The sequence below is a fragment of the Amblyomma maculatum genome, chromosome 3 (assembly GCF_055883805.1).
Source record: "Amblyomma maculatum isolate TAMU_Amacu chromosome 3, ASM5588380v1, whole genome shotgun sequence".
NCBI lineage: Eukaryota > Metazoa > Arthropoda > Arachnida > Ixodida > Ixodidae > Amblyomma > Amblyomma maculatum.
The window spans coordinates 117,848,700-117,873,513 of NC_139346.1; the positions used below are offsets into that span (position 1 = coordinate 117,848,700).

At 42.1% G+C, this 24,814-nt stretch overlaps 1 protein-coding gene across 2 annotated transcripts; it reads left to right on the top strand.

The window, feature by feature from the left end:
* Positions 1 to 228: 228 nt before the first annotated feature.
* On the top strand, positions 229 to 21,094 carry LOC146195800 (arylsulfatase B-like). Of its 2 annotated transcripts, XM_084597927.1 has the most exons (11): positions 229 to 387; positions 1,726 to 1,853; positions 4,432 to 4,591; positions 5,034 to 5,143; positions 5,661 to 5,771; positions 7,478 to 7,603; positions 10,696 to 10,822; positions 13,555 to 13,851; positions 16,349 to 16,539; positions 20,013 to 20,267; positions 20,827 to 21,094. In XM_084597927.1, the coding sequence occupies exons 2-11, from the start codon at positions 1,746 to 1,748 to the stop codon at positions 20,953 to 20,955; spliced, it is 1,614 nt and encodes a 537-aa protein (XP_084454053.1). In that variant the 5' UTR covers positions 229 to 387; positions 1,726 to 1,745; the 3' UTR covers positions 20,956 to 21,094. The 2 variants fall into 2 exon arrangements, with proteins under 2 accessions (XP_084454053.1, XP_084454054.1); XM_084597928.1 differs by lacking the exon at positions 7,478 to 7,603.
* The last annotated feature ends 3,720 nt before the right edge of the window (positions 21,095 to 24,814 follow it).

A 24,814-nucleotide genomic window follows, 5' to 3' on the forward strand; every position in this document is an offset into this window, starting at 1 on the left:
GCGATGTTATCAGTGGTGTGGAACAAAAATAAAATCATACAAAGGAGAACTTGCCTGGACGCTTTCGCTAGGGAATCAAAGCAACTTTACCGTGATAACGATTCTGCGTTTTGTCGAATTATCATAATCAGATTAAAATTCTTTTATGCGCCACGTGCTTGATGGATGCAACCTAGCGCGTTGGATTGCGTACGAAGCTCATGACGTCAGCACGGGGCCGACTGCAGTGAATGCAAGCAAGGCGATGAAGCCGCAAAACATCTTGAACGTGGTCGAAGCCCACTAGTTTGCTGTACCCGACGTGCGCTGGTCAGACGGTTGGTAGCGTATCATGTGCGTGGAAGGTCAAGGATTCCGGCTTCGACTTTGCCATACAGTTTTTCACAGGTAAGAGCTGCACCTGCAGTTTAACTGGGTTCATGATCGGCTTTCCTCGTTCATTTCATCAGCGTAAATACAGTCGTCCTTAGAGCGTACGTGAAAGTTCAGCGTTTTTGCCAGAAGATTTGGGCGTACGCACTGGTGCAAATTCAGCCGCCATTAAGGCAATAGTTTTGCTTCGATACCGCCAGAAATTATGAAGCATTAACCAAGCTATTCATAGCGCTTGGTACGAAATATTCCAGAGTGCCCATTCAAACTATTTGTTGTCTGTTCCGGTAACGCCTTCAGCTGTGAGCATTTAAAAGGAAAACGGAAGCATTGCCACATGCATCCCCAATATATCGCGGTACCATTCGCCTTCGTCACCACCGCAATTAAGCAATATTAGGTGGCCAGACGTATAGCGGCTACGCCCTGTGGAGGCCTCTCAAGTGTTCCTTGTGAAATATTTCGCACTAATTGCACTAAGATTGCCAGGTGCGGGAGCATTCTTTGTCATGGGCTCTCTCCATTGCGTCCTTCCAATGAGTGTATAGAGCTTGAACGCATGCTGCTCCCAGATGCGATTGCACGTCCTTTCTTGGACAGATCTGTAGCACTAACGAGCTGGCTGCCAGTCGCACCTCTGGACGTGTTCTTGATGCTAACCGCTTCCCTCAAGCTGAAAAGACATACCGCCCCACCGGGGTTGCGCTGTGGTTACGGAGCTCAACTACTGTTCCCAATGGCTCGGGATCGAATCCCGGCTTCGGCTGCCGCTTTCCTGTGGAGGCTAAAAGCAAGGCGCCCATGTGCTGTGCGATGTCAGTGCACGTTAAAGAACCTCAGGTGGTCGAATTTTCCGGAGTCCTACACTGCGCCATCTCTCAAAGCCAGAGTCGCTTTGGGTCGTTAAACCCCATAAACCAAACCGAATACTCATACCATGTTGTCCGTTTGATAGCTTACGTCTGGGTAACGCCATTGTGCTTAAAAAGTATGAATTATTGGCGATACCACAAACACCGTTATGTAGATACAATCTTAAGCCTTCGTGGCGATGTGTCGACTAGTTCATTTATTAACAAAAAGAACAAACTAATAGGCTCACGTGCTAACAAAACCTCAATCATTAAGCGCGCAGTGTGCTTTGAGGTTTTAGCCTGCCTTGACAGGAGCGAAATCATCAAATCTGCATGCATGTATTTATTCTTTTTGAGTCAACATCCGTGTTGGCCAATAACACCTCACTGTAAAGGCCCTGGTTTCGCAATTGTGAAATTGTGCAAGTTCAGCAACGCTGCTTGAAATCTTGCCTGCACTTGACAGGACCGCATGTTTGAGTTGAACCTGCTCTTTCAGTGTACCCTGAACCGCCTGCGATGCTTTCGTGGCTGCTGTTGATAAGTGTAGCGTGCGCCACCGGTAGCAGCGCAACGACGCCCTCTCGGACACCGCCGCATATTGTCTTCATCCTCGCCGACGATCTGGTGAGTGGCCGCAGGAAGAATTGCCGTCGAATTTCACGAAGCAGGCTCTCTGAATGCGCACAACATGCTCTAACCACCCTTTGACGGCATGGCCATACACGTTCTCAACGTTATCGTTGATTTTCCCACGGCTGAAAACTGGCCTAACTTATAGATAAATTCCTCCCAGTCACCGATTACATATTTTAGTTTCATTCTTGTGTCGCTGAAAGCCTGTCGCTTTGCGAATTTAAATTTCACAATCAATAAACCAGTTTTAGTTTTGGAGATGATTTTACCAGCACTTTTTCTTTATAAATGTGCAACAAACTTGTATTTGCTTCACGTGCGAGCAGATTTGTTGCTGCTTCTGAAACATGAAACTCTGTCCCTCGCTATCAGGTTCTCAGCCCACACCATTTCACAAATATGGCCATAGCTTTTTTCTGCAGCCACTTTTTGCCTAAAGAAAATCTAATCATCACGATCCCGTAAGCAAGATAAAAGGTCACGGCGTTTTTACAGCGATCCTGAAGATGTAATAGGCAGCCACGTAAAGATTTCTTCCTTGTGTCGCGCCTTGTTCTTGCCGCCATTCCACATAAATTACGCCAAAACGTCCCCATGACTCTCTTCGAACGATGTTATATGTTTAGTTTAAGGCTGGAGCATTTCGCCTCCTTTCATTACTCAAGAGCCGAAGCGTTGAGGTGAATGATTAAGAAGCAGTAATCAAATTACGCCAAAATAACTAACCTCTAATTTCTGATGATTTGAGCTTTCCTTTTTTTTTTTCAATGGCCTTTTTATATTGTCACTAGTAACAAGCCTCAAACTTATTTGTCCCGTGATTTGCACTTCTGAGCGTGCTTGCTAAATGCACTGAGCTTGTTCGTGATGGATCGCTACCTCGAGGGTTATCTACTTTACGACGTTCACGAAGGCTTGCCAAACATAATGGCTTATTACACGGAAATATTCCCAGCAGTGTTTAATCAGAGCAAGTTAGGAATCGCAGTTTTGATGTAAAATCTGCATTGCATGGCCCTTGTAGACGTGGTGAAGATATTTGGAGTTTCCCTTGTTGCTCAGCCCACTGCCACAGGAACCCGGGTGCGCATGACCACCTTTAGGAATTACCTGAACAATTCATCGACATAGCTTCAATGTTTGGATTTGAACTTGGCACTTTGCAGTCGACATTCAGATAGGCGCAGATAGTGTGGAATACTGCTTAACTACACAGCGTAGCCATCTCGCAAATTTACAAATATGCAAAGCAAATTTAGTAGAGGGACATTGTTGCGATATCCCATTATGACCGCAAACTATTTAAGGCATACATTAACCTCAATGCTTCTACATTATATCTGGGGTCAAGTAACATCAAACCAACGATTTGTTCGAGCTTGTAGTCCAAGCAGCCATCATAATGTTATTTCTATAATGTAGGGTAATGCATCTGGCGCTGGTAGTTCAGCATTTGAGATTTATAGAACATGAGGAGTGAGTGCGGATTTCACCTTCTGGGATAGCAAAGCCGCATGAACGTCAGAGGCATACACATGGCTCCCTACTCTTTTATATTATCCTTCAAAGCCCGGAAAAATGAATGTGCTGTTTGTACTGTCGAAACCAGGCAATTCTCCAGTACTTTGTGCAAAGCATCCAGACATTGTATGTCTTTAATGCGATCCACAGGATAACTGAATCCACAGGCATTTTGATAGCAGACGCTTTATCTGCTGCGAGTGAACTTGAGCTTTTCGCGTACCACATACGAGACATGGATACAATTAGGGCTGGTTAAATAAAATACTCCTGCAGGCTGACTTCTGGCCTTGGAACTGATGCAAATTTGTTTTTCACGGTGTGAAACATCGTTTGACTGCAAAGCGGTTGCGGCTATCACTGTTGAGAGCAAAGTAAGGCACACAGCGCAGTCCTAATTGGTGGATATTATATTAAGTGCTGAGCATAAAGACTTCTATTGAATTTTTACCACGGAGGTGGTATTTGGACGGGAGTGAACTGCAAAACTATGGTGCGCCTTCTTGCTGCGCAGATTTCGGACTTTAACTTTAAGACTTCATCATTAAAATTGATATTCACAATGTGTGGTCTTGTTATAAGATGGCACACGCAGATGCGGAGCTGATTAAGAAAACAGATCTTACAGGCCACTATTCTAGGACCATGAAGTGGACATTTCGGTGCACACCATACACCAGTATAAGAAAAGTCAGTATTAAATTCACTGCTATGTGAAGTTGAGTAATTGTATTTTTTTTATCGAAGGAGAACAAATATGGATGAACATACCAGTGCTTCTTGGGTTGAGTGTTACCTGATTATCCAAACATCCAAGCGGTCAGATATTTTTTGACGCACTCTAGACTACCGCTCCTAAAATTTTTCCAATATTCCTATATATAGTTTCTAATATAAAAAAGAGGGGCCCAGTTCAAAAATCTTCCTAATATCAACAATATGACATGCCAATTTGTCATGCTCAGTGGGAAATTTTGCATTGTCTTGTTGCGCAGTATTTAGCTGCTGTTAACCGAAATCTGCGCAATCTTAATACTAGTCTTTGTAGGGTTGGTCCGACACAAGCCTCCATGGATCGGCGCAGATCCCAACTCCCAACTTGGATGCCCTGGTCAGCACAGGCGTTCTGCTGAACAACTACTACGTGACACCGCTCGGCTCACCTTCGAGAGCAGCCTTGATGACCGGCCTCTATCCAGCAAATAACGGTATGCTCGCTCTCCCCAAAATGACAGCCACATGATCATCACAGAGGACATTAGGACTATAGTGACGACAGAACGGATGCATGCTTCTTGCAGACGCCGCCAAAAGATGCAGACTCCAAGTAGCTTTAAATGTAAAGATTCACTCAAACTTTACTTAGTGCCCTACTGTTCTGCATGCTGCCACACGAATAGCAACAAAGTGGCCATATCCAAAAACTATCTTTTTAGCGGTGAAGCTTCGTTTTTTTAGCCAAACCACACGATCAAAAGTCGTACTTATCCAACTGTACTTTTGAAGCAGTTTATAACTCAGATATTTCAACTTCATTAAATAGAGACTTTTTCTGGTTAAAACGCTAACACGTACTGAGAATACTTCAGCAGGTGCCGGTATATAGATACTTTAGCGTGTTAAATTTGGTCTCCTTGATATTTACGACAGGCATTCGAACTTCGTTGCTGGGTGCCCAAGCAGCTGGACTGCCACTGGAGTTCAAAATTTTGCCTGAATATCTCAAGGACCTGGGCTATGAGACTCACATCGTGGGAAAGGTAATGATACTCGAAACATATCCGAAGGAACTTGTGACAATGCGAGACTAAAAAATAAAGGGAATGGTCAACAAAAAGACCCTTAATCTTCAAATTTTTTTTAACAGCTTCCAATTTTGGCGTTCAAACGTATGGCAGATTTATCCGCGACTGTTTTTGGTCTAGCCACGTTTCCATTCAAAAGTGAAGATAAAATGAAGGTTCAGCAGGTCTATAGCCTAACAATGTGTGGTAGTTCCTGAGATCACTTTTCCTCTGAGAGCGTGAGCAGGGCTAGTGCATTCATTCTTACTATGCATATGCTCCGAATTGCTTCTCTTCAGGAAGCGAATTTTCTAAATTGTAAACCAAACTCAAAGCACAGAAATACAGAAATACCAGACGGCCGCATTGTTTTCTGGGATATTAATCCGCGATTTCATTGTACTGGTAAGCAGGAAACTTTTGGAGGAAATTTCGTAATTTGCTTTTACATGCGTCAGCAAGAAAATGTTTCCTTTAACATTTTTCAATACAGTGGCATTTGGGGTACTCCAGCCTCAATTACACGCCAACGGAGAGAGGGTTCGACACCTTCTACGGCTACCACAATGGACCCATTGACTACTACAGTGGAATTATGGAGCAAGTTAGTAGCCCAACGTTGTTTCCTTTTCTTTGCAAAAAAGACAACAAGCTGTGATATATAAGGAATACTTGTTCCACATTGAGTACCGAGAAAACAATTCGATCATATGACTGAGCTGGCAGTATTGCGCTTAGACGGCCGCATTGTAACCTTCGGATTGGTACATTTACTAAGAAATCTCGTTATGCCTTCACTATCTCCCAGTCAATGTTATGACAGCCCAGGGTTTATTGATCAACGCCTAGGATATCGGATATCTTAGTATCTAGTGACGCATGAATTCTCTGCTATTGATATCACAAGCAGAATTGCATCTGCACTGTGTGAACGATCATTCGCCACGATTTTTCCAAATATCGGAAGTATTGTTTTAACCACAACAGATATATACCCTTAACCAACGCGTATAATGGGCAACAGAAGCAAGTCTATTTTACGTGAAGAGTGAGCACTGTTTTACCCACTCCTTTATAGAGGAGGGCTCCGGTTTCAAGGTATTCGAATTCACGGTTAGATTGCTCCAGCCTTAAACCTTCATTTGAGATGCCCTTGAAAAACTAAAAGCGCTATGCAAGCCTGCAAAACAATAGAATTTAGTTCAAAAGATTTCTGTTCAGTCAGAAAAGTTATATTGTTATATTTTTAGAATACTGCAGCACCATTAGGTCCTAATGGGCCGTTGACATGGAGTTGGAAAATGTTATGAAGGCAGCTCTAAACTGTATATGGAAAGCAAGCGAAAGGTATTAGCAGCTTTGAAGTCTTTAATTTTCCTTTCGGAGTCGGGGAGCTATGGACGGTGTTATATATTTTATTCTGGTTAACAAAATCTCCCGTTGTATGCAGACTTCAATACCGGGCAAAGGACCAAAGAGGTGCCTTCCCCTAAGCACTCACAACAGCTAGTTTCCACGTTGTGGGGAACCCGTTGAGTTTGCGATCCATGGCGATGGTTTAGGGAGTCGATGAGATAAAGTAGAAACTCTGAGCCCACAACCAAGCAGATATGTCTGTGATGAATTTGTATTATGAATAATTGTACTTGAACAGAATATCATCAGCCATATTGTAATGGATAAGACACATAAGTTGTTGTAAAGAAGGGATTGGATGCGATGGGACATCATTTTTTTGAAATGATTTTAAACAGGAGCAATATTGTTCGATTAGCAGCGCCTGGTTTTCTGGTTTTCGACGTTTTTATCGGTAATCCCATTTTCTCTCATAAATTACTAAGTGACGGTTTTTGGAGAGTGAAGTATGTTGTACAGAACCGAATCTTTATAACCATTAACGCTACTACGCTGTATAAGATTTTCGCACTACTGGTGCTTCCCTGTACTTAATAAAACATGTGAACAGTTAGAATTACTTTCTTGTACATGCTTTCAGCTTCCGATTTGAGTATACCTATTACAGTTAGGAATTGGGCTTCGATGAGCTGTTTTTGCTTTTTGGGGGAGTGTTCGTAGTTCGGAGACTGCGGGTTTGAAGTGAGAGACCTGAGCGAATCTTTTTCTTCAAAGGCCAGAGATTTGAAATTGTTTCGCAGCTCCTAGTTCTCCGCATTGGAATTTTAATCAAGTGTAATCTGTGGCTTTGTTCCACAGAGAATGGCAGCATAGAGTTCCGCCTTGCGCATAAGCGTAGTGTTATTTTCTTGTCATCGAAATTTGGTGTTTCGGTCTGGCCCACATCGACTACAGGATGGCCACAGTGGTCTTGATTTCTGGAATGGTACTCACGCACTCCATCTGGAAGAGAGTATTTACTCGACTACGCGGTTGAACGATCAGGCCAAGTCTATCATCGCCAACAGGAACACTTCAAAGGTAATGGCTTGTTCTTTTTTGTAGTTCAGTGTCATTGAAGTCTGTCGTAACCACCGCACGCACACTTATTCCAAGACAAACAATAGCCCGCAGTTTCAAATCCTGTTGCAGTTTCTAATGCAACATTGTTTGTCAATCCCGAAGTTTCATTCATAATACTATGAAAAAGACAGACGTTTATTCTTTTCTCCAAAGGAAAATAAAGGTAAATTCATGCTGCTATACAATACTTTGATACCTCTGGGTTATCACGTACTCAAATATCAAGCACTGATTGCATTTACAATTCAGTGGAGGCAAGCGCACGCGGCCTATTATTGCCCATGATTGCCAACTTCTGTTTGTATAATTTGAACCTTAGTACAGTGTTAACGAAGCATATCGATTCCATATACGTAGTTAACGTTTCAAGAATTCAGTGCATTTTGAATTTTGTAACCAGGCTGCTTAAAATTGGCAGAAAGGCCGCTGTATATCGTCCGCTGTTTTAGTCTGTCCCGCCTCTACTGCAGGACGGTAACAGTGGAATTCATTTTTTGAATGGTATACCATCCTGCATTATTGGAACAAGAACTGTTAATTCGTTCAACATACAGGTGTGCAAATAGTGAAGTTTTCGAATACGAATAGAATGAGAATGTGCTAAGAGGATTCAAACATCTCACAGAAACATAGTACGAATTGAATAAAGAAAATATTATATTTTGTTTGTAAAACTTGTCTTGTCCTATTGCGCACTGTATTGAATTGATGCTATTGTCGTATTAATTATTTACACATAATTCATATACGTAGAATACTGTTTCACTGTAATAAATACCACGTTAACAGAAGGCCTACGACATTCAATCTCACATTCCATATCTACATTCCATTCTGCGACAGTCCATGCTCGATACTTAAAAAAAAATTTGCTTTCAATTCCTGCCAGTAATAATTTTCAGTTTTTTTTTTAATGTCAGGCGTTGCTGGGGCTCACGCAAGCGCTAGAGGTTTTCTCTCAACTTTCGGCATCCTTATTAGTGTTCCATACAAAAAAATTGCGTGCATAAATTGCCGTGCACGCTAAGGTAACCTAATGCCAATCTGTAGGAAAACTCATTCGCTGCATCGACGCATTAAAGCTAATTGCGTATTGGCAACGGGCAAATGCGATCTATGGCTCACTCATTCTTTGCCATGCTAATGATTTGCTATTATTGAAACATGTTTCTTATCAGGAGAAATAAGTTTGCATTATCTTTCTGGAAGGTGTTATTAAAAAGGAGTGCAGGCCTAGGCATAGGTGACCGTCATTTGGTAGTGAATTATGGGACAAGCTAACGTCAGAGATTCGCATTTAATACACTACTCTCAACACACCGAAATTTTTTTGCGGGAAAGGTAGTTGCCTGCGCCACCTATATATTTCGGGCCCTAATCTTACTAGACCCTCCGGGCTGGCGCAGTGATAACGGCGTTCGACTGCTGTTCCCAAGGATGCAGGATCGTATCTCGGCCACGGCGGATGCTTTTCGATAGAGGCAAAAAGCAAGGCGCCTTTGTGATGTCAGCTGTCAGTGCACGTTCAAGATCCCCCAGATGGTCAATTCCCGTTCTCCACTACAGGGTTTCTCATAGCCTGAGCTGCTTTGGGACGGTAAACTCCAAGGACCAAACCAAACCATCACCAGTAAATGCGCTATTTTCAGTGAATAGCGGCAGTGTCTCCTGTACACGGCCCTGGAATGATACCACCCAGCGTTTATTTCTCCTTAGTGTTTCTAGTATCACTGCTGTACATTGCCACAGGCCACCTCTGGTGTCGCCATAGTCTATAGCAGGCCAACGTTCCTCATTTGTAGAAAAAGACCATTCCATTTTGCCAATTAAAATTACTCTCTCGGGCGGTGTGCTTGAATAATTGTCAGCTGCCGGACCATTCCGACTGCAGGGCAAATGACTCTCATATTCCTCCATTGAACTGCGAGCTGGCCTAGCTGCATTCAACTGGCTTTCCCTAAATATGCATATTGTTAGCATTGGATCTTCTCACTGCATCCATTTCTTCTCAATTTCTACAAGACTAAGACGTACCATATGGGCGTCTTATCTTTTAATACTGCGTGGAATTTCCATTTTTATTCCATATCTCTCTTCTTCGTCAATACTTTAAGTAGAACTCTTTTCGTGATCATAGGTGTCCGCACCTTAACTGAGTTCCGTTGACATACAGCTGTCTTATACTTTCCTCTAGAGGAATACTCTTAAGAGGCTATTCATAAGTACTTGCTTAATGTCCTACAACCTCACCTGAACATTTTCTCGGTCCCGATCTGTTGCAAATACTTGTTCAACGTACTATAGATATATTCCCATACTACATCCAGTCGATATTTGTTGTGAACTGCTGTTCCTTTCGAGGGCTGTTTTAAATTACTTTACTGTGTTGCAAATATTAATTTGAAGGTTTACAGCTAGCCTTGGCTAGTCCAGGTCACTATTCATTGTTATATTCGTCCTCTGAATTACGTAGCAAAACAATGAGCTTCAGAATACTGAGGTATTCTTCATCAAAGTTTATCCAAAACTGTTCCCACTCTATGTTTCTGACTCTGAGGATTTATCTGCACAACTTATGAATAGGGCTTTCGTAGGAGCCTTATGAAAATTTCATTATTCCGTATAAAAGAATATCGTTGATGTGCTGATACTATTGATTACTTTCAGTAATATCTCATACGGCTCATCTACGCCATGATTTCGTAATGCTAGCATGGCTGCCTATGTTTCTACTAAGTCAAATGCTTTTTACCGATCACTGTATGTCGTGTAGGATGTTTGGTTATATTCCGGCTATTTTCTTGTCACCAGGTTGATGTTGTTGCAATGATCTATAGCATTTACAAAATCCTGCCTGACACTTGATTGAAGGTTGCCATGATTGTATAAAATTTTGATATCTTTACAAATTATACACCATTTGCGCAACGAATAGTGTAAATATTTGTCTAACTTCTCATATCCTTGACATATTCGTTCTGTTATAATATTGGTTGGTATCTTCACTCTAGCTAATGGGTTCAAATTTGTCTTGCTCGCACTGGACGCAGCCTCTGTTCCTGTACTTGGCCCACCAAGCAGTTCACAGCGTGTACCAACCCGAGTTCCTACAAGCTCCGGAAGAAAACCTAAGGAAATTTCACTACATAGGAGACTCAAACAGGACAATGCTGGCAGGTAAGACTCGACACTGCACTCATTTGGATCTCATAAAGCTTAGTAATGAATAGCAAAAAACTAGTTTAGGGCCTAAGTGGACACTCTGCAAAAAGACAATTAAATACTTTCGTGTGTTAAAACCATTTCATTATTGGAGTTTCGACTATTCTCCCAGAAGTGAACTGTTTTAAGTATTCCTCTACTAGCTAGAAGACATGCATTCCACTTTGTTCTAACCAAATCTTTGTGCGATCGATGACGTCGCTAGTAATAAACCATTTTTACCCATTTGAAACATTAACTTGTCCTGTATCTTATCAAACATGGCGTGGCACAACTGGTGCAATTCAAACACGCAATTATGATTTTAGCTCTCCGGGATATTGCCAAATACTGTAGGTTTCTAGACTAAACATCTTGTCTATTTGCTTGATATTAGCTCACAATTTCATAATTGTATGGTATTGTGAAATGAGTTGCATGAAGGAGTCGAAAATATATTTTTAAAGCACGGGCCATCCATCTGCGCGATTAAAGTACCACTACTGGGCAGCAGCAGTTAATATATAAGCTTCATACAGATATGTTCTGTAATCCTTCTCAACTTATCGGGTTTATCCTTGTTTGTGGTAATCAACCTTAACTGAAATTTGCTATGATTCGATCTCTAACAGTATGAACAATGTGGTTCTGTGAAAGTATAATTCTTAAGGGGGAAGCGCTGATAATGGTAGGATTTGACAGGAAGAATGTGAAGAATGTTGCCATTTTCCTAGAGCAACATTTTGAGGTGGTTGTTTTGTAGCTGTTTTGTCTGACCGCATTTCGACTTCGGGGATGTTTCTGTTTTCAGTCGCTCTTTAGGTTATCTGTAGTCTGAAGAGATTGTACTATATGGCTTTCCTGAATACTACATACTTCAAAACTAAATTGTGCCGGAATTTTGAAATAACGGCAAAATATGCTAATTTGAAAAAAGGGAACGTAATGACCATCAGAAGTTTACATTGTCGGTACAGCCGATTGTTTGCGAGGCATTTCCTTAGGGAGTATGCTCTACGTCACAACAGCGGGCATGTTGTTCTGCGTCAAACACGGGTAAATGCTACAGTGATATCTGATCGGGTTATCTGTTCCAGCTTGTACTGCTGAAGCTATTCGCTGTAGCACAACATGGTCCAATAATGTCTCTCGAATACTTATAATATACGTAAATATAATCGGGATAAACAAACTTCAGTCAACCAAAGCAGGAGACAAGCTTACGTAAATGCTAACTGAAAACATGGCCTATTCCTGTTTCATCAGGTAATAGAAAATAATGCACAGTAAAACGAAGCCCTATATGCAAAACTAATAGATTGAGAGAAAGTATTTGGCTCAGTCGAAACCTCGTCAGTCATGAAGACAATACAGAACCAGAGGTAGAATAGCCACACACACATCCTAGGAATCTAGCGTCTGCACAAACACTGTATTTCTCAGAAGAGATTAAAAAAAAATCAAATAAGGCAGGTGCCAGACATAAGCACATCATACGTTTTGCCATTGGCAGCGTATTTAGGCAATACATTCAGACCATCCGCTAAGAAGGCTTGGTCAAAAGATCTGGTTGAGATTATTTCCGCCAGGCGAGATTCGGTCACGAATTTTCTCGTGAATTTAGCGATCGAGTTGTGAATAGTTATCCCAAACCTAGACAAGCAAAGGTGAAAGTTCTGTCACAAATAGCCAAAATGCACGTAAGGCTAACATTCCTGGGATGGAACGAGCAGTTTACTATCGGTAGTGAGGTTCTGGAAGTTGTGAGGCAATGCAGCTACTTAGGAATGGTAATATAAGCGCACTTTGCCCCGCCGCGATAGTGCAGTGGTTAAGGATGTCGACTGCTGTGCCCACGAATGTCAAATCGAATGCCGGCCGTGCTTGCCGTTTTTTGATTGAGGAAAAAAACAAGGCGCCCGTGTGCTGTTCGAGGCCAGTGCGCCTTAAGGAAACCCTGCTGGTCAAAATTCTCGGAGCCTTACCCTATGGCGTTTCTTATAGCCTGAGTCGCTTTGGGACGTTAAACCCGGTAAACCAAACCAAGCCAAATCGAATTTCCTCACTGTTCGATTCGAGAACTGCAGTTGCCGAGTTCCCAACAGCATTTGACAGCGCTGGAATTTGAAGGCTAAAAGAATGGTTCAGCCTGAATCTGGATCACCTCAGGAAAATATAAAAAGGAATTTCAGCATTAAGGCAAGATGGTAAATCCGGTCAAAGGACAACCACGCAGCGCTATTGTACTAAAAGAAGAGAGTGTGAGTAGTGAACGAAATGCGAAAGCAAGATGACCGATGTTGACATTAGGCATGACTAGTTTTCTCCCCAAAATGAAGAGAATATCAGGAGGTTTTATAAAGTTAGATGGGTCGATTAGATTGAGGTTTGCGGGGGTTAGATGGCCCCAGCTGGCAAAAGAGATTTTTGATATTATGGCTTTCGGAGAGGCCTTTGTCCTGCTTTCTGTTTGCTCCTGTCATTTGGAGAGGCATTTGTCCAGCCATGTTGATATCAGTACATGATTGAAGTACTGCAGTTAAAGGAGCGGACATTTAATTTCATGAGCTTGCGACGGAAGGCGTTGATAAGAGACAGGCGTTCGCCGTGAATTCTATGGATTTGTTGGTCATGCCGCTTCCATCTTTGCTTCCTCTTCTCGGACAGTTTCTGCCGGAGGTCTTATTTCTTTATTTTTGTTTCTGCAGGAATGGTGGATGCATTGGACCAGTCTATTGGAGATCTCATAGAAGAATTGGAGAAGGCTGGCATCCTGGAGGACACGATCCTGGTCTTCAGTACTGACAATGGTGGCCACCCGTACACTCGCACTGACCCAAACAGCGGCTTCAACTGGCCTCTGCGCGGAATCAAGGGCACGGTTTGGGAAGGAGGCATCCGCGGGACGGCCTTGATTTGGAGCCCCCGCCTTGAAGTGAGCCGCAGAGTGTCGAACCAGCTGATGCATATTTCTGACTGGCTTCCGACACTTTATTCCGCCGCTGGTAAGAAATCTTTCAGTACTAAGAGGTATACACCCTGCGTCATCAGAATCATCATCATCAGCATGACTATACCCACTGCAGGGTGAAGGCTTCTGCCCTATTTCTCAAATTATCCCGGTTTTGTGCTAGCTGCATCCACTTGACCCCTGCGAACCTCTTAACCTCATCCGCCAACCTATCTTTCTGCGCCCCCTGCTACGCTTTCCTTCCCTTGGAATCCAGTTTGTTACCCTAAGCGACCATCGGTTATCCTTTCTTCGGACTACATGATGTTCGTTTCTTCCTAATTTCCGCTAGAATATCGGTGACTTCAGTTATTTCTCTGACCAACTCTGCACGCTTCCTATGTCTTAATGTTACCCCTACCATTTTTCGTTCTATAGCCCTCTGAGTTGTCCAACCTAAGTAGAACCCTCTTGGTTAGCCTCCGTGTTTCAGCCCTACAGGTGAGTACAGGTAGGATTCAACTGTTGTATACTTTATACTTTCCTCTTGAGCGATACCGGTAAGCTGCTAGTCATCATCTGCGAGTGCGACATCCTGGATACGACGAGCTAATTGTGGCTTTTGTACGTTGTAGTGAATTATTTGTCGCTTAATACACCGCAAATGATCGTATAAAATAGAATAAAGGAACTACGTCAATGCTTTATTGCCACAAATATAACTGTTATATGTACAGTACAACTTCCATACGGGGAAGGGTAAGAGTGGAAATCTAAAAAACACGAACGTTCTGGCTGTTAAGCAACTTCGTGAATGCTGAATTTGAAATTTGCGCACCTGAGGATAAATAAACGATTGGTACTCAAGAGACTAGGAGTTCTAAAATTAGGCTTCTGTAATTTCCTGCTCATATCTGGGCTTTGCCTGCCCACCTTTTGTTCCGCACCTTGCTACGTAAGTGCCTGGCCTTTGCGCGATAATCGAGAATGGCGGAAGTAAGAGAGGGGCAAGAAAAATCAAGGTTATAAAAAAGCTTGCAACATTCTGTTGGACATATAAATGTTGATATCAACCAGAGATGTGTTAATTAGCGTCTGTAGGAACATCAAAACAAAAGCCGGTGAATACGTGCTAAAAAATGTCAGCAAATGAAAAAGGCAAAAAAACGCTGTGGTGACTTTTGTTTTGAAAATGTTTTGAGCAGTGAAAGGAGAGCGAAATATTACACCTCTGAAAATAATATTTGGAAAGAAAATATTTTGTAAGGCGATTCGTTGTGATTAACGAGAAAGGGTAAAGATGATCAAATTGTCATCTATGTGTACGTCTTTAGAGGAGTTTAGGATTCATGTGCGCGAGATGATTCCCGCTGTCATTGCGTGTTTAAAAGGTTGTAGAATGTTCGGGCGGAATCTTAATTTGCTTCGAGTTCTAACATGGTTGCCGTGGCGACGCACGTACGTATGAGTCAAAGCAACGATACCGAAGCGTTACATACTGTTTCTCCCCACATCGTAACCAGCTTGATGCCGTCCGCAACCGATGCGTTTTGTTTTACATTTCGGAATAGCTGCAATTTGGACAGGATCTGTTCTTTGGTGTTATATGAAAGCTGTGTCAATAGAAGTTTCTTTGCGGCAATGTGGGAATCCGACGGTGGCTTCCATAAACATTCCCCGATCGGTTGACGTCGTGATTTACGCTACGAGGAAACTTGATATTTCCCGCTTTGAAGCTGCTAAGGCCACCTACTTGGCTGAGCTAGTTTGGGGCTCGGCGGCAGTCGCCCACTGAGCTCGGTCATGTGCAGAGGTGTCTACAAGCCCCGTGTCTCACACTGGAATGAATGTGAAGGAAATTCTGCGTGATGCACACAACTATTGTAGTGAAAAGTCTTCACAAGCGGAGAGGACCTGCACAAAAATGTGTTCCTAAAGTTGAGAAATTGGTAACGGCACAAGTTCGGCGTATGATTCGAGTAGAAGTGGCTGAGGTGGAGCAGGACTGCGCCTCAATTTCCTGCTATGGCATAGTTCACTTGATGAAGAAATATCCTCAAAATCTTCCTGCAACTGTACACGTTTTTAAGCACTGCTTGCCCTGATATATTCCAATTGATTAGATTTTTCTACGGAACTTGCTAATACGGTTTGCGTGCTTCACACTTGAGAAATAACCTGGTCGTTATGTTTTCGGGTAGTATGAAGATGGATCCAATTACAAGCAGTGCGGCCATATTTTATCGCCAATAGGGATTTTATCAGTTTCCAGCTCCTGCTCACTTTTTTTTCAGTATTGATGGTTCTGCAGTTTTTATATACAGTAGTATATATTCCTCTAAACTAGAATAATTTTTCTAGAGAACTTCGCTATGAGGCCATCTCGACAGTCAGATGTCGGGATGGCGATTATTTAAACAAGCCCAATAAGCCTTTTAATAGTTTACTCGTCATTTCAAGTTTATACTGACCACATGCACGGCAAAGAGAACTTTACTCATAAATTGGAGAAATTGCCGTGCACCAGAACCCAATCCTCATTTCTTTTGTAGGAGGTGATGTGCAGAAGCTTGGCTCACTGGATGGGATGGACATGTGGCAGGCGCTTTCCACCGGTGCTCCTTCGCCGCGATCCGAGGTGCTGCTGGAATTCGACAGTAATGGGGAACGTGCTGCGCTTCGCTACCTTAACCATAAATTTTTGCTGGGCCGTTACTCGGAGGAAGCTAGCCAGCGCTATGAGGTTTGTAGTCTTTCTTCTCAGTTTTTTTTTTCTATAAAATAAGACAGACCAGCTTATTGCTATTTCTATTGTGTATTTCATAGAAGCATATAATCGATTGTGACATGGAAAAAAGGTCTCGGGTAGGTAAGCAAATATTGCGCGAAAGGCAATGACGTCGACTGATAAATCTGACTCTAGCCAGTTTATCCCAATGAGGGCAACAGAAGGTAAGATATGCAAGTAGAATTCGTAATTTTGATGGAAGGTGACATAATTCGGTTTGATTACTACATAATTTGATTATTTTGCCAGCCTGCTCGTAGAAAGGAATGAGCCCCCTCTTGAAAAAAGAACCTCACTAATAGTCACGTATATCTTTAAAATCATATTCTTGCCGAAACAAACCTATTCAGTTGTAACTGAGCGTCTTTCTAGAACATTTTTTTCGCATATAAACCTCACGCCACCATGTCTTAGCTCTTACGAATTGAACAAATGTGTCGGCATCATAACCTTTCTTATGTGTTTACCTGACATTGCCAAAAGACATGGCTCATTAACTCCATGGTACGATTGTCCAGACCCCTGTGACCTCACCCCTCACACTTCCGTAAAACACGCACTCCAAGAATTTTTCATAGACTTCAATACCGCTGGTTTAAAAAGAACTGATTATGTCGGAAGAACATGGTACAAGGAAGATGCGAGAAAATAATGCGACTTCCGCAGTGCGTATGCTTCTTCACGCTCAGTGCTACTGCATCTGTATATAGATAAAATAGTGAGTGTAATAAACAATTTTTTAGACTCTCTTAGCATGTTCAGAACACTGCTGCCTGAAAATTCATTCACGCAGCTGCTTGGAGGCATCATGCAAAACTTAGCAACTGCCACTGCCCAGGGACTAAACTTCGAATTCAGTTGGATTCGAGTTGACGTTGGAATCAAAGAGAATTAGAGAGCAAATGGATGTGCTGTTTAGGCTCCAGATAGAGAAATAGAGCAATGGTACAATAAAAAAATTGCATGAAGTTGGCCATTGTAAGAGATAAACTGCAGTCCACATGGGGGGAAAATGCTATGAATAATAAACATCACTTCATGAAGCCTTGTTTGAGATAATGAACACAGTTACACACCCGGAACGTTTTAAGGAAGTGATTTTAAGCTGCCGTTGTATAGAACACACACATCTCACTTGTACCTTCCTACTCACAAAACAAGAGAAAGCCTTAAAGATTGATAGAAAGATGGCTACACAATAATAAAGAGCACTGAACAAGGATAGAGGGGAGAACTCGGGGGTGTCTCACTGAAACCATGTCTTATACTTATGTAAAAATTGTGTAACAGTAAGGCGAAAACATTTTACAAAGTTCTACAAGGAACACATTCTTTTAAGCAGGGCATTAGATTTATGTGTAATTGCCTGGTTGATTTACCATGCAGTATTAGTTGTTTTTTTTTCAAAGATGTTAACATCATGCACATACTATAGCTCAGAACAATTACAATCTATGAATACACCAAATTGATGTTTAACCAACCTTATGGTTAAACATCCGCCGTTAAACACGTCCCAACACAATATGCATGATTTCATTATTTTGGTTCTGCAATACCAGCAGGATGTACTAACGGACATTTGCCCTTGTTTAATGTTTACTGGAAACTACAGAGGCACAAAATAAATACTAAAAAATGAACTCCTAAGGCCTCAAACGGTTAACCAGTTATACAGTTATGAGAAAGCGGGAAGAACGTCCCGTTGTATACGTGGTAACTGGCGGCCTGGACTAGTGTCGAAGCGAAGCTTGCGCAGAGATTAGACTTGGAGAAGAATTCGAGCCTAGCCTGTCATAAATGTCTTCTGCGATGGATGGACGTGGTTTTGCATAACATTCAGACGTCAAAGCGTTCTCTTCTTAGGGGTCGGTCTTCGGCGCTACTAGCTTGTTTTAATCAGTCGCGGTCGCACACAGATGAAGTAAATTTTTCCGTGAGGAATTGTTACTCTTTAAGCACTTCGTACGTTGATTTGTTCCCTGACTCCACAGCAGCGAAGCCGATGGACACGTGGCTAGTAACGTTATAAATAACAACCACATTCCTGCTTTCTTTTAATGGCTCGCATCCATGGTCTTCTGATGGCACCAGTGGGATTACGCAGAGGGTGATGACTGTTTGCTCAGGTGAGCCTGGCAGAAAAAAGTATGATTACGTCGTGGCAGGATATTCAAAAAGAGGATGTCTTTTGTCGAAGACACAAGGAACGAAAGACATCATATTAAACTCTCAACATTGGCCAAACATAGAGCACGGAGTCGGTAATTGTGTAGCGCGTTATCTTTACGCATCACAGAAGGAAACTAGAAAGAAAACGCGGACCCCTGGGCGCGAACGATTTCTCCAAGCGTTAAAAGTATCAGCCCTAGAATGTTCGTCTTACATTTTCTTCGGCGAAGTGGGTTGTCATGAAAAACTCTGCCTAGTCACGCATAGGCTGCATTTTTTAATGTTATATGCATGCTCGTAGATGCAATACTAAACCTTACCCTGTGGGTATGGGACTAGTGAATTTATTAGGAGCTGAACAACTTCGTTGATTTGAATAGGCCTTTGCCAGAGGTACAAGCAATGAATCCTGAGCCGGATTCTAATACATTAAGAAAATTTAGTATTCTTATTTTTTTTTCTAGTGAAATGTCAAGAAATGTTAAATTCTATATCTCTACATTAGCACTAGTAGTGGGCTTGCTTTGACGATCTATGTGCAATCGGAACTACCGTTTAATCGCACAGTGATGGTCACAGTATTCGAATAAAAAAAAACAAATTTATACCTTGCTCAGCGTTCTACAGACCTGATTCTAACATGGGATCATGTTTTGCAGCTGCGAAAAAATAGGTAGAAATAATTCGTTCAAGTAAGCATGTTGACAGCTTTAACTATTTACTTTACTGTATGTAAAGGATTAATTGGCCTAGAAGACTCAAACGTTCTTCCAGCATGCGTATGTTACTGATATCGCGAGAACAGCTACTCAATCACTGTTTATAATGAGAGGCAAGTTTTCCGCAAAATACCGTAGAATGAAAATATATCGTGCGCTCTGACATCTGGAACGATGTAGAAAATTTCGAATGTTGTTTCACCCGATGCCTACGTGAGCTTAACAGTAGCGTCGCTTTAAAGATCAAAGTGCTACTGTTTGTACAAAGCTAAATGCCCCATTGTCGTAGCATATCGGCATGCAGCAACAAGTATAATTACCAGAGCGCAACGTGTGGTTTATATACAATATGTTACTTAATATTCCTGCAATTTTGTGGTCAATTTTTTGAAACTCGGATGTATTGTTGCTGTTTTTTATGTTATACTTTTGTAATATAATCCAATCCCCTCTGTAATGCCCTCGGGCCTTGAGGGTATTGAAATAAATAAATAAATCTATAAATAAATAAATATTCAATGCGTAAATTTATTGCAGGTTACAGGAGGAGTGAGCCCCAGCATCGATCTTGATATGTTGCAAGAGAACTCTAAGGTTGCTGGTGTTTTGAAGCGTCTCTACGGCAAACCAGACCTTTTTCTGCACGGCTTCGGTGAGGAGTGGAGGCGCAGAGGAGCCGTCACGTGCAGTGACCACGGTCCCAGCAACTTCAACTGGAGTACCGGTGTTTTCTTGTTTGACTTAGAATCTGATCCCTGTGAGCTGCACAACATCGCCGACAGAGAGATAACGGTGAGATGGCGATGGTCTCGACGACTATCAGGGGTAGAGCCGCTTGTTCATTTCTTGCGATAGAAGTCATACATGAATAAAAGAAGTCATACATGAAGATACAGGACTTGAATTTTGGGTTTACATTTTCTATTCTTCTAGCACTAATTCCGCACCACGAGCACTCTCTTTACGGTAGTAGATGTGCCGGTATATGAGCTAAGCTCTGTCATAAGAACACTTCCTGCAACCTTTGTTGTTCGTGTGCTGTCTGCATGAACCTATTCAGCTAGCCAGATAAGCAATGATACCACACAACTGCTATAAGTGTAAATATTCGTAATAGATAGGTGGCTATCGTTACAATCCATGCTCAATGAAAAAAAAAAAAAAACTAGCCGATAAGCACTTTTTTAGCAGGTTTATTCTTAGTTGCGAACGTGTTGATGTCACCAAAGCTGTAAAAAAAAATCGAGTTGTGCAAAATACGGCAGCCTACGGCATAAGTGTACATGCAATGAGGTTCAAGGAGTGTATGTAATGGAAGCCGGAAGTGTAATGTTCTTTTTTATTCTTGCAGATTCTTACCGACCTCTTCGGGAAACTTAGCGACTATGTGACTACATTGCGGGCCGAAGTCGACAAGAAAATTGATCTCAGGGGTTACCCTGAGAACAATAATGGCACATGGGCTCCATGGATCTTCTAAACAAGAAACAAGAACGTGCTCACACAGAGCTGCAGACAAAGGTTGGAAAGAGTATTTCCACCGGATGTACCTACTTTTAGCCCTCCACTGAGTACTGTGCACCACTTATGTCCATAATGTAAATAAAGATTGCACAGCGCCACAGTCTCCGGGTCTTTTTTTTTGTATATAAAGTAGGGTAGCCTGATTTACGAATAGCAGGTGTCAACCGCGTTCGCATCTCGCCACATGATCTAGAGAAAAGTCATCTGAATAGGTGCTGATGGTATTTTATCGGCAATCTTCGAGCGCTGACTTGCTTATATAGTGTAGAACTATAAGCTGGGACTCTGCCCTTGATATTGGAATTTTTGGGATTCTGTTAATCTCTGCCTAGTGGTATGTTATCGATGGACATAACTTTATCGGGAGCCTTTCACCTGAGATTTGAGGTACTGACCGTATTTTGTTCTTGCTTATGCACCGAATGCAGATATTTTCTGGAAAGGTTACAAGAACGCCTGCTTTGAAATGTGCACATAATTTAATGATCTCTTACACCACGTGCTTTGGATAGCAAAAACCCGCTGGCTGGTTCCTTTACTGCCGGGGGTTCCAGGAATAGATGTGATTACCAAGCATCAAGGCTTGTACATTTGGTGATCCATTTTTAAATCTGATCGGCGTTATATGTCGAAATAAGAGTAGCTTCGATTCTGATGGAATTGAATCTACATAGCACAACGTAAGCAACGACAGCTATTCGCAACTTCAAGAGAGATAACCTTAGATGCATGTGTACGAGGGCACATAAGTAACTGCGGAGTTACTGATTCTCCTGCGCTGAACCGATCAGCTATATTATGAAAGTACAATTACTTAAAAATATCTATAAATTACAAATATATAAAGCATAAAAAGATATAGTGAAGTACAAAAAATGCTTATATCACATTCCGCCTAAGATGTCGCCCCTCAGTGCAGAGCAATCATGAACATCCTAAACACATTTTGAGTGTGAAATTTCATTACAAGAAATGAGTATTTATGGGACCCCGAAAGGTAAAGGGAAGCGAGCCGGGAGACTCAACCATAGAACCACATGTAAAGAAAATTGCTATATATACCTATGTGTCGTAAAGGGAAAACTGTAGTACTGACGAAGTGCATCTTGTTGGGCTGCTTTATGGATGGTACGTGGAAACAAACCCAGCGGAAAAAATTTGGCTGCGCGTACCGCGAATATTATATTTCTGCTTTTGAAGAGCGCCAGTAAATAATAATGGTTGTTAGCATACTTCATCAGTTTTCATCAACGCACTTGCTGAGTCATGTCGTGTTAGTAAACACCTCGATACACATTTGATGTGGAGCCAGACACCGTCCTGGAAAAGCCGTTATCCGCACAGTGCTTTTCCAAATCGCCCACGCTTCTAGGGAAGTCTAACATGCTGTCATGCAGGTTCCACTTCTTCGTAAATACTGCCGCTCACACGATACGTTTACGCTGAAGCCAGTCCTAACGCACCACGTTAAACGAACTGCGTACAGCAGCACACAGCCAAAACTACTGTCTACACACAAATTTCAGGCTTGCGGACGCCGGAGCATCCAGTCTCGAATCAAGCGTCGTGTGCGCCGTCATACACCGTGATATTCTCTTTCGTTCTCTGGCCATGGAGTTCACAACTGTCTTCAAAGGTAGTTTTTTTCCGCGCTTTACAGTTTTAGTAGGAATATTAGTAAGGAAAATTATAGCACGTGGGGGCGTCTCAAGCTACAAGAAAGGCTTGGGCGATTCAAAGAAACACTTATCGAATTTTGAGTCCTTCGACGGAGTGTACGGAGTCTATTCTTGGAATGACAAAGCGTACTTTGTCACACATATCTTTAAACAATTCGCCATTTTTTAATGGCCGGCTGCCTTCATTCATGCCCTGCGAAATAAAATATTGCGGTAAGTTTTCCCTCACTTGTATTTCCATGGGTAGCCGTTTTTGATTCGTACCCTTATAAGGGTCGTGGAGTTTGAAAAGCACACTACCTTTGAAATGATAGTTCGTACTTTCAACATTTGTTCTAGGATGTTTATCGCTGCTCTTTACCAAACGACGACATTCTAGGTGCCCTTCAAGATCCGAGAGATACTTTGAAATATTTGCTTTTGTGCATTTCTAAGGGTTCTAGACCAAAATTTGCACCCCATGTCTGCTACGGTGTCGCTGAGCATCCCCTTGGTTTGTAAGCACGGTGTTGGTCTATGCTCTTCGCGTAGTATCTACAAGGTTTGGTACGTTTACATCCTTAGTTTCTCACGTTATGGTTGCGCTGCCATAGTGAAAACCTAGTAGTTTGTTTCCATTTGCTACAACAAATATCCTTCACCCTTCCAAGCCCAGTCGTCACGAGATGTGGAAAGATCAGGCTTTGCAATTTATTTTGGCCGTTCAGTTAGGCCCCTCTTCAAACAAGCACGTTGTAATGCTGAATGCTTCAGTATTATTCAAAGCAGCAATAAGGATCCACAGAGTAATGATACTGACGTATTCATTAGTAAATCTGGCATACAAAATGACACAAGTCCGAGGAATAGGACCGAAACTGAGAGTATCTCTTTATATATTCTTGTAATTTGCATGGCGACTGGCTTTATTCGACGTTTTTTCATGGTTATAGATGATAGGAAGAAAAAGAATTGCCTCTTGAGGCGATTATTTAGAGCTTGATCAGCAAGCATTGGCTCTGTAATAATAACCTTTTCGAAATGAGCTAGTGCAGAATAGCAGTATCGAAAGCAAACGCTACAAAAATTATTACAATTTCGTGCAAAATATTGAAGTTCTTTGTCCAGAACACGGCGACTCTTTTTTGAGATTCCTTTGAACAATTATTGCAAATGGGCCGGAATACGAAGCCTGAGGTAGGGTTTCGTGAACAGTCAGTTCATTCTAGGTGTTATGTGTATTTGAAGTAAGAGCTAGCAACCCGATAACAGCAGAGTAAAAAGTGTTATCTTGAGCGAGGTTATAGAATCATCCGTTTTTCTTACTGCCTTAACTATGGGCTCTAGATAGGTGCTCAAGTCGCACACGAGGTATTAAACCACTGCAAAATACAGAAAACGTTCACAGTGAATTCTTATTTCAGGTGAAAGTGGTATCTCGCTGAAAAGTTCATCTAGGCAAACTATGCGATATATATCATGCAGCATCAACCAAGCGTGTGCGCCATGCGCCGCCCTGTATGAGTTAGAAACTCCTTTTTTTTACCTCCTCCTGCCATAGCCTATAGATTTAAGGACCCCATCTTCAACCAGCGATTCACTCTGCTGCATTCGCCAATGTTGAAGTGAATTTGTTAACTCTGCACATAATTTACCGTCATCGTAGGTTGGACACGTGTAGTTTGTGTTTTAAAACAATAGAGCTCTTGGTCCGACTACAAGCCGTTGTATCTGTATTTTTCTGAAGCCTCCAGACCTGTGGAGCAGCGACGCTCCTGTCGCATGTCTGCGATTAGTGAACTTTCGAGATTGTTTCTGAAGTCCTAAGTAGCGGAAGCTTTGAGCTTGGGCAGCTCTTCTGAGATAGAAACCCGACCTACCGGGAGTCTCGGGTCCAAACGTCATACACGCTACACCTAGGCTATGAAGGTGCGTGCAGAGCGCTTCGTTAAAACGGAACTTTCCATTTGGGAATTACCATTTTCAGCAGTATGAAGCATCTGATCTCTCTGTCAACGCAACCCAGTTCAAGTCAAGACAAACCTTACAGTACGCAAGGCTGGTTGTATTTATTTTATTTTGAGCCTATTATCTACCGTCCGAAGCGATCAATGTGTGTACAGTAAACTGCTGAAGAGGTGTACATCGTCTGCTCAC

Bases quoted from the DNA above. Each gene is read 5' to 3' on its own strand.
- LOC146195800 (XM_084597927.1), top strand. From the start codon at position 1,746: ATGCTTTCGTGGCTGCTGTTGATAAGTGTAGCGTGCGCCACCGGTAGC. The intron at 4,592-5,033 runs GTATGCTCGCTC...TATTTACGACAG, and splicing joins CCTCTATCCAGCAAATAACG to GCATTCGAACTTCGTTGCTG. The intron at 7,604-10,695 runs GTAATGGCTTGT...CACTGGACGCAG, and splicing joins CCAACAGGAACACTTCAAAG to CCTCTGTTCCTGTACTTGGC.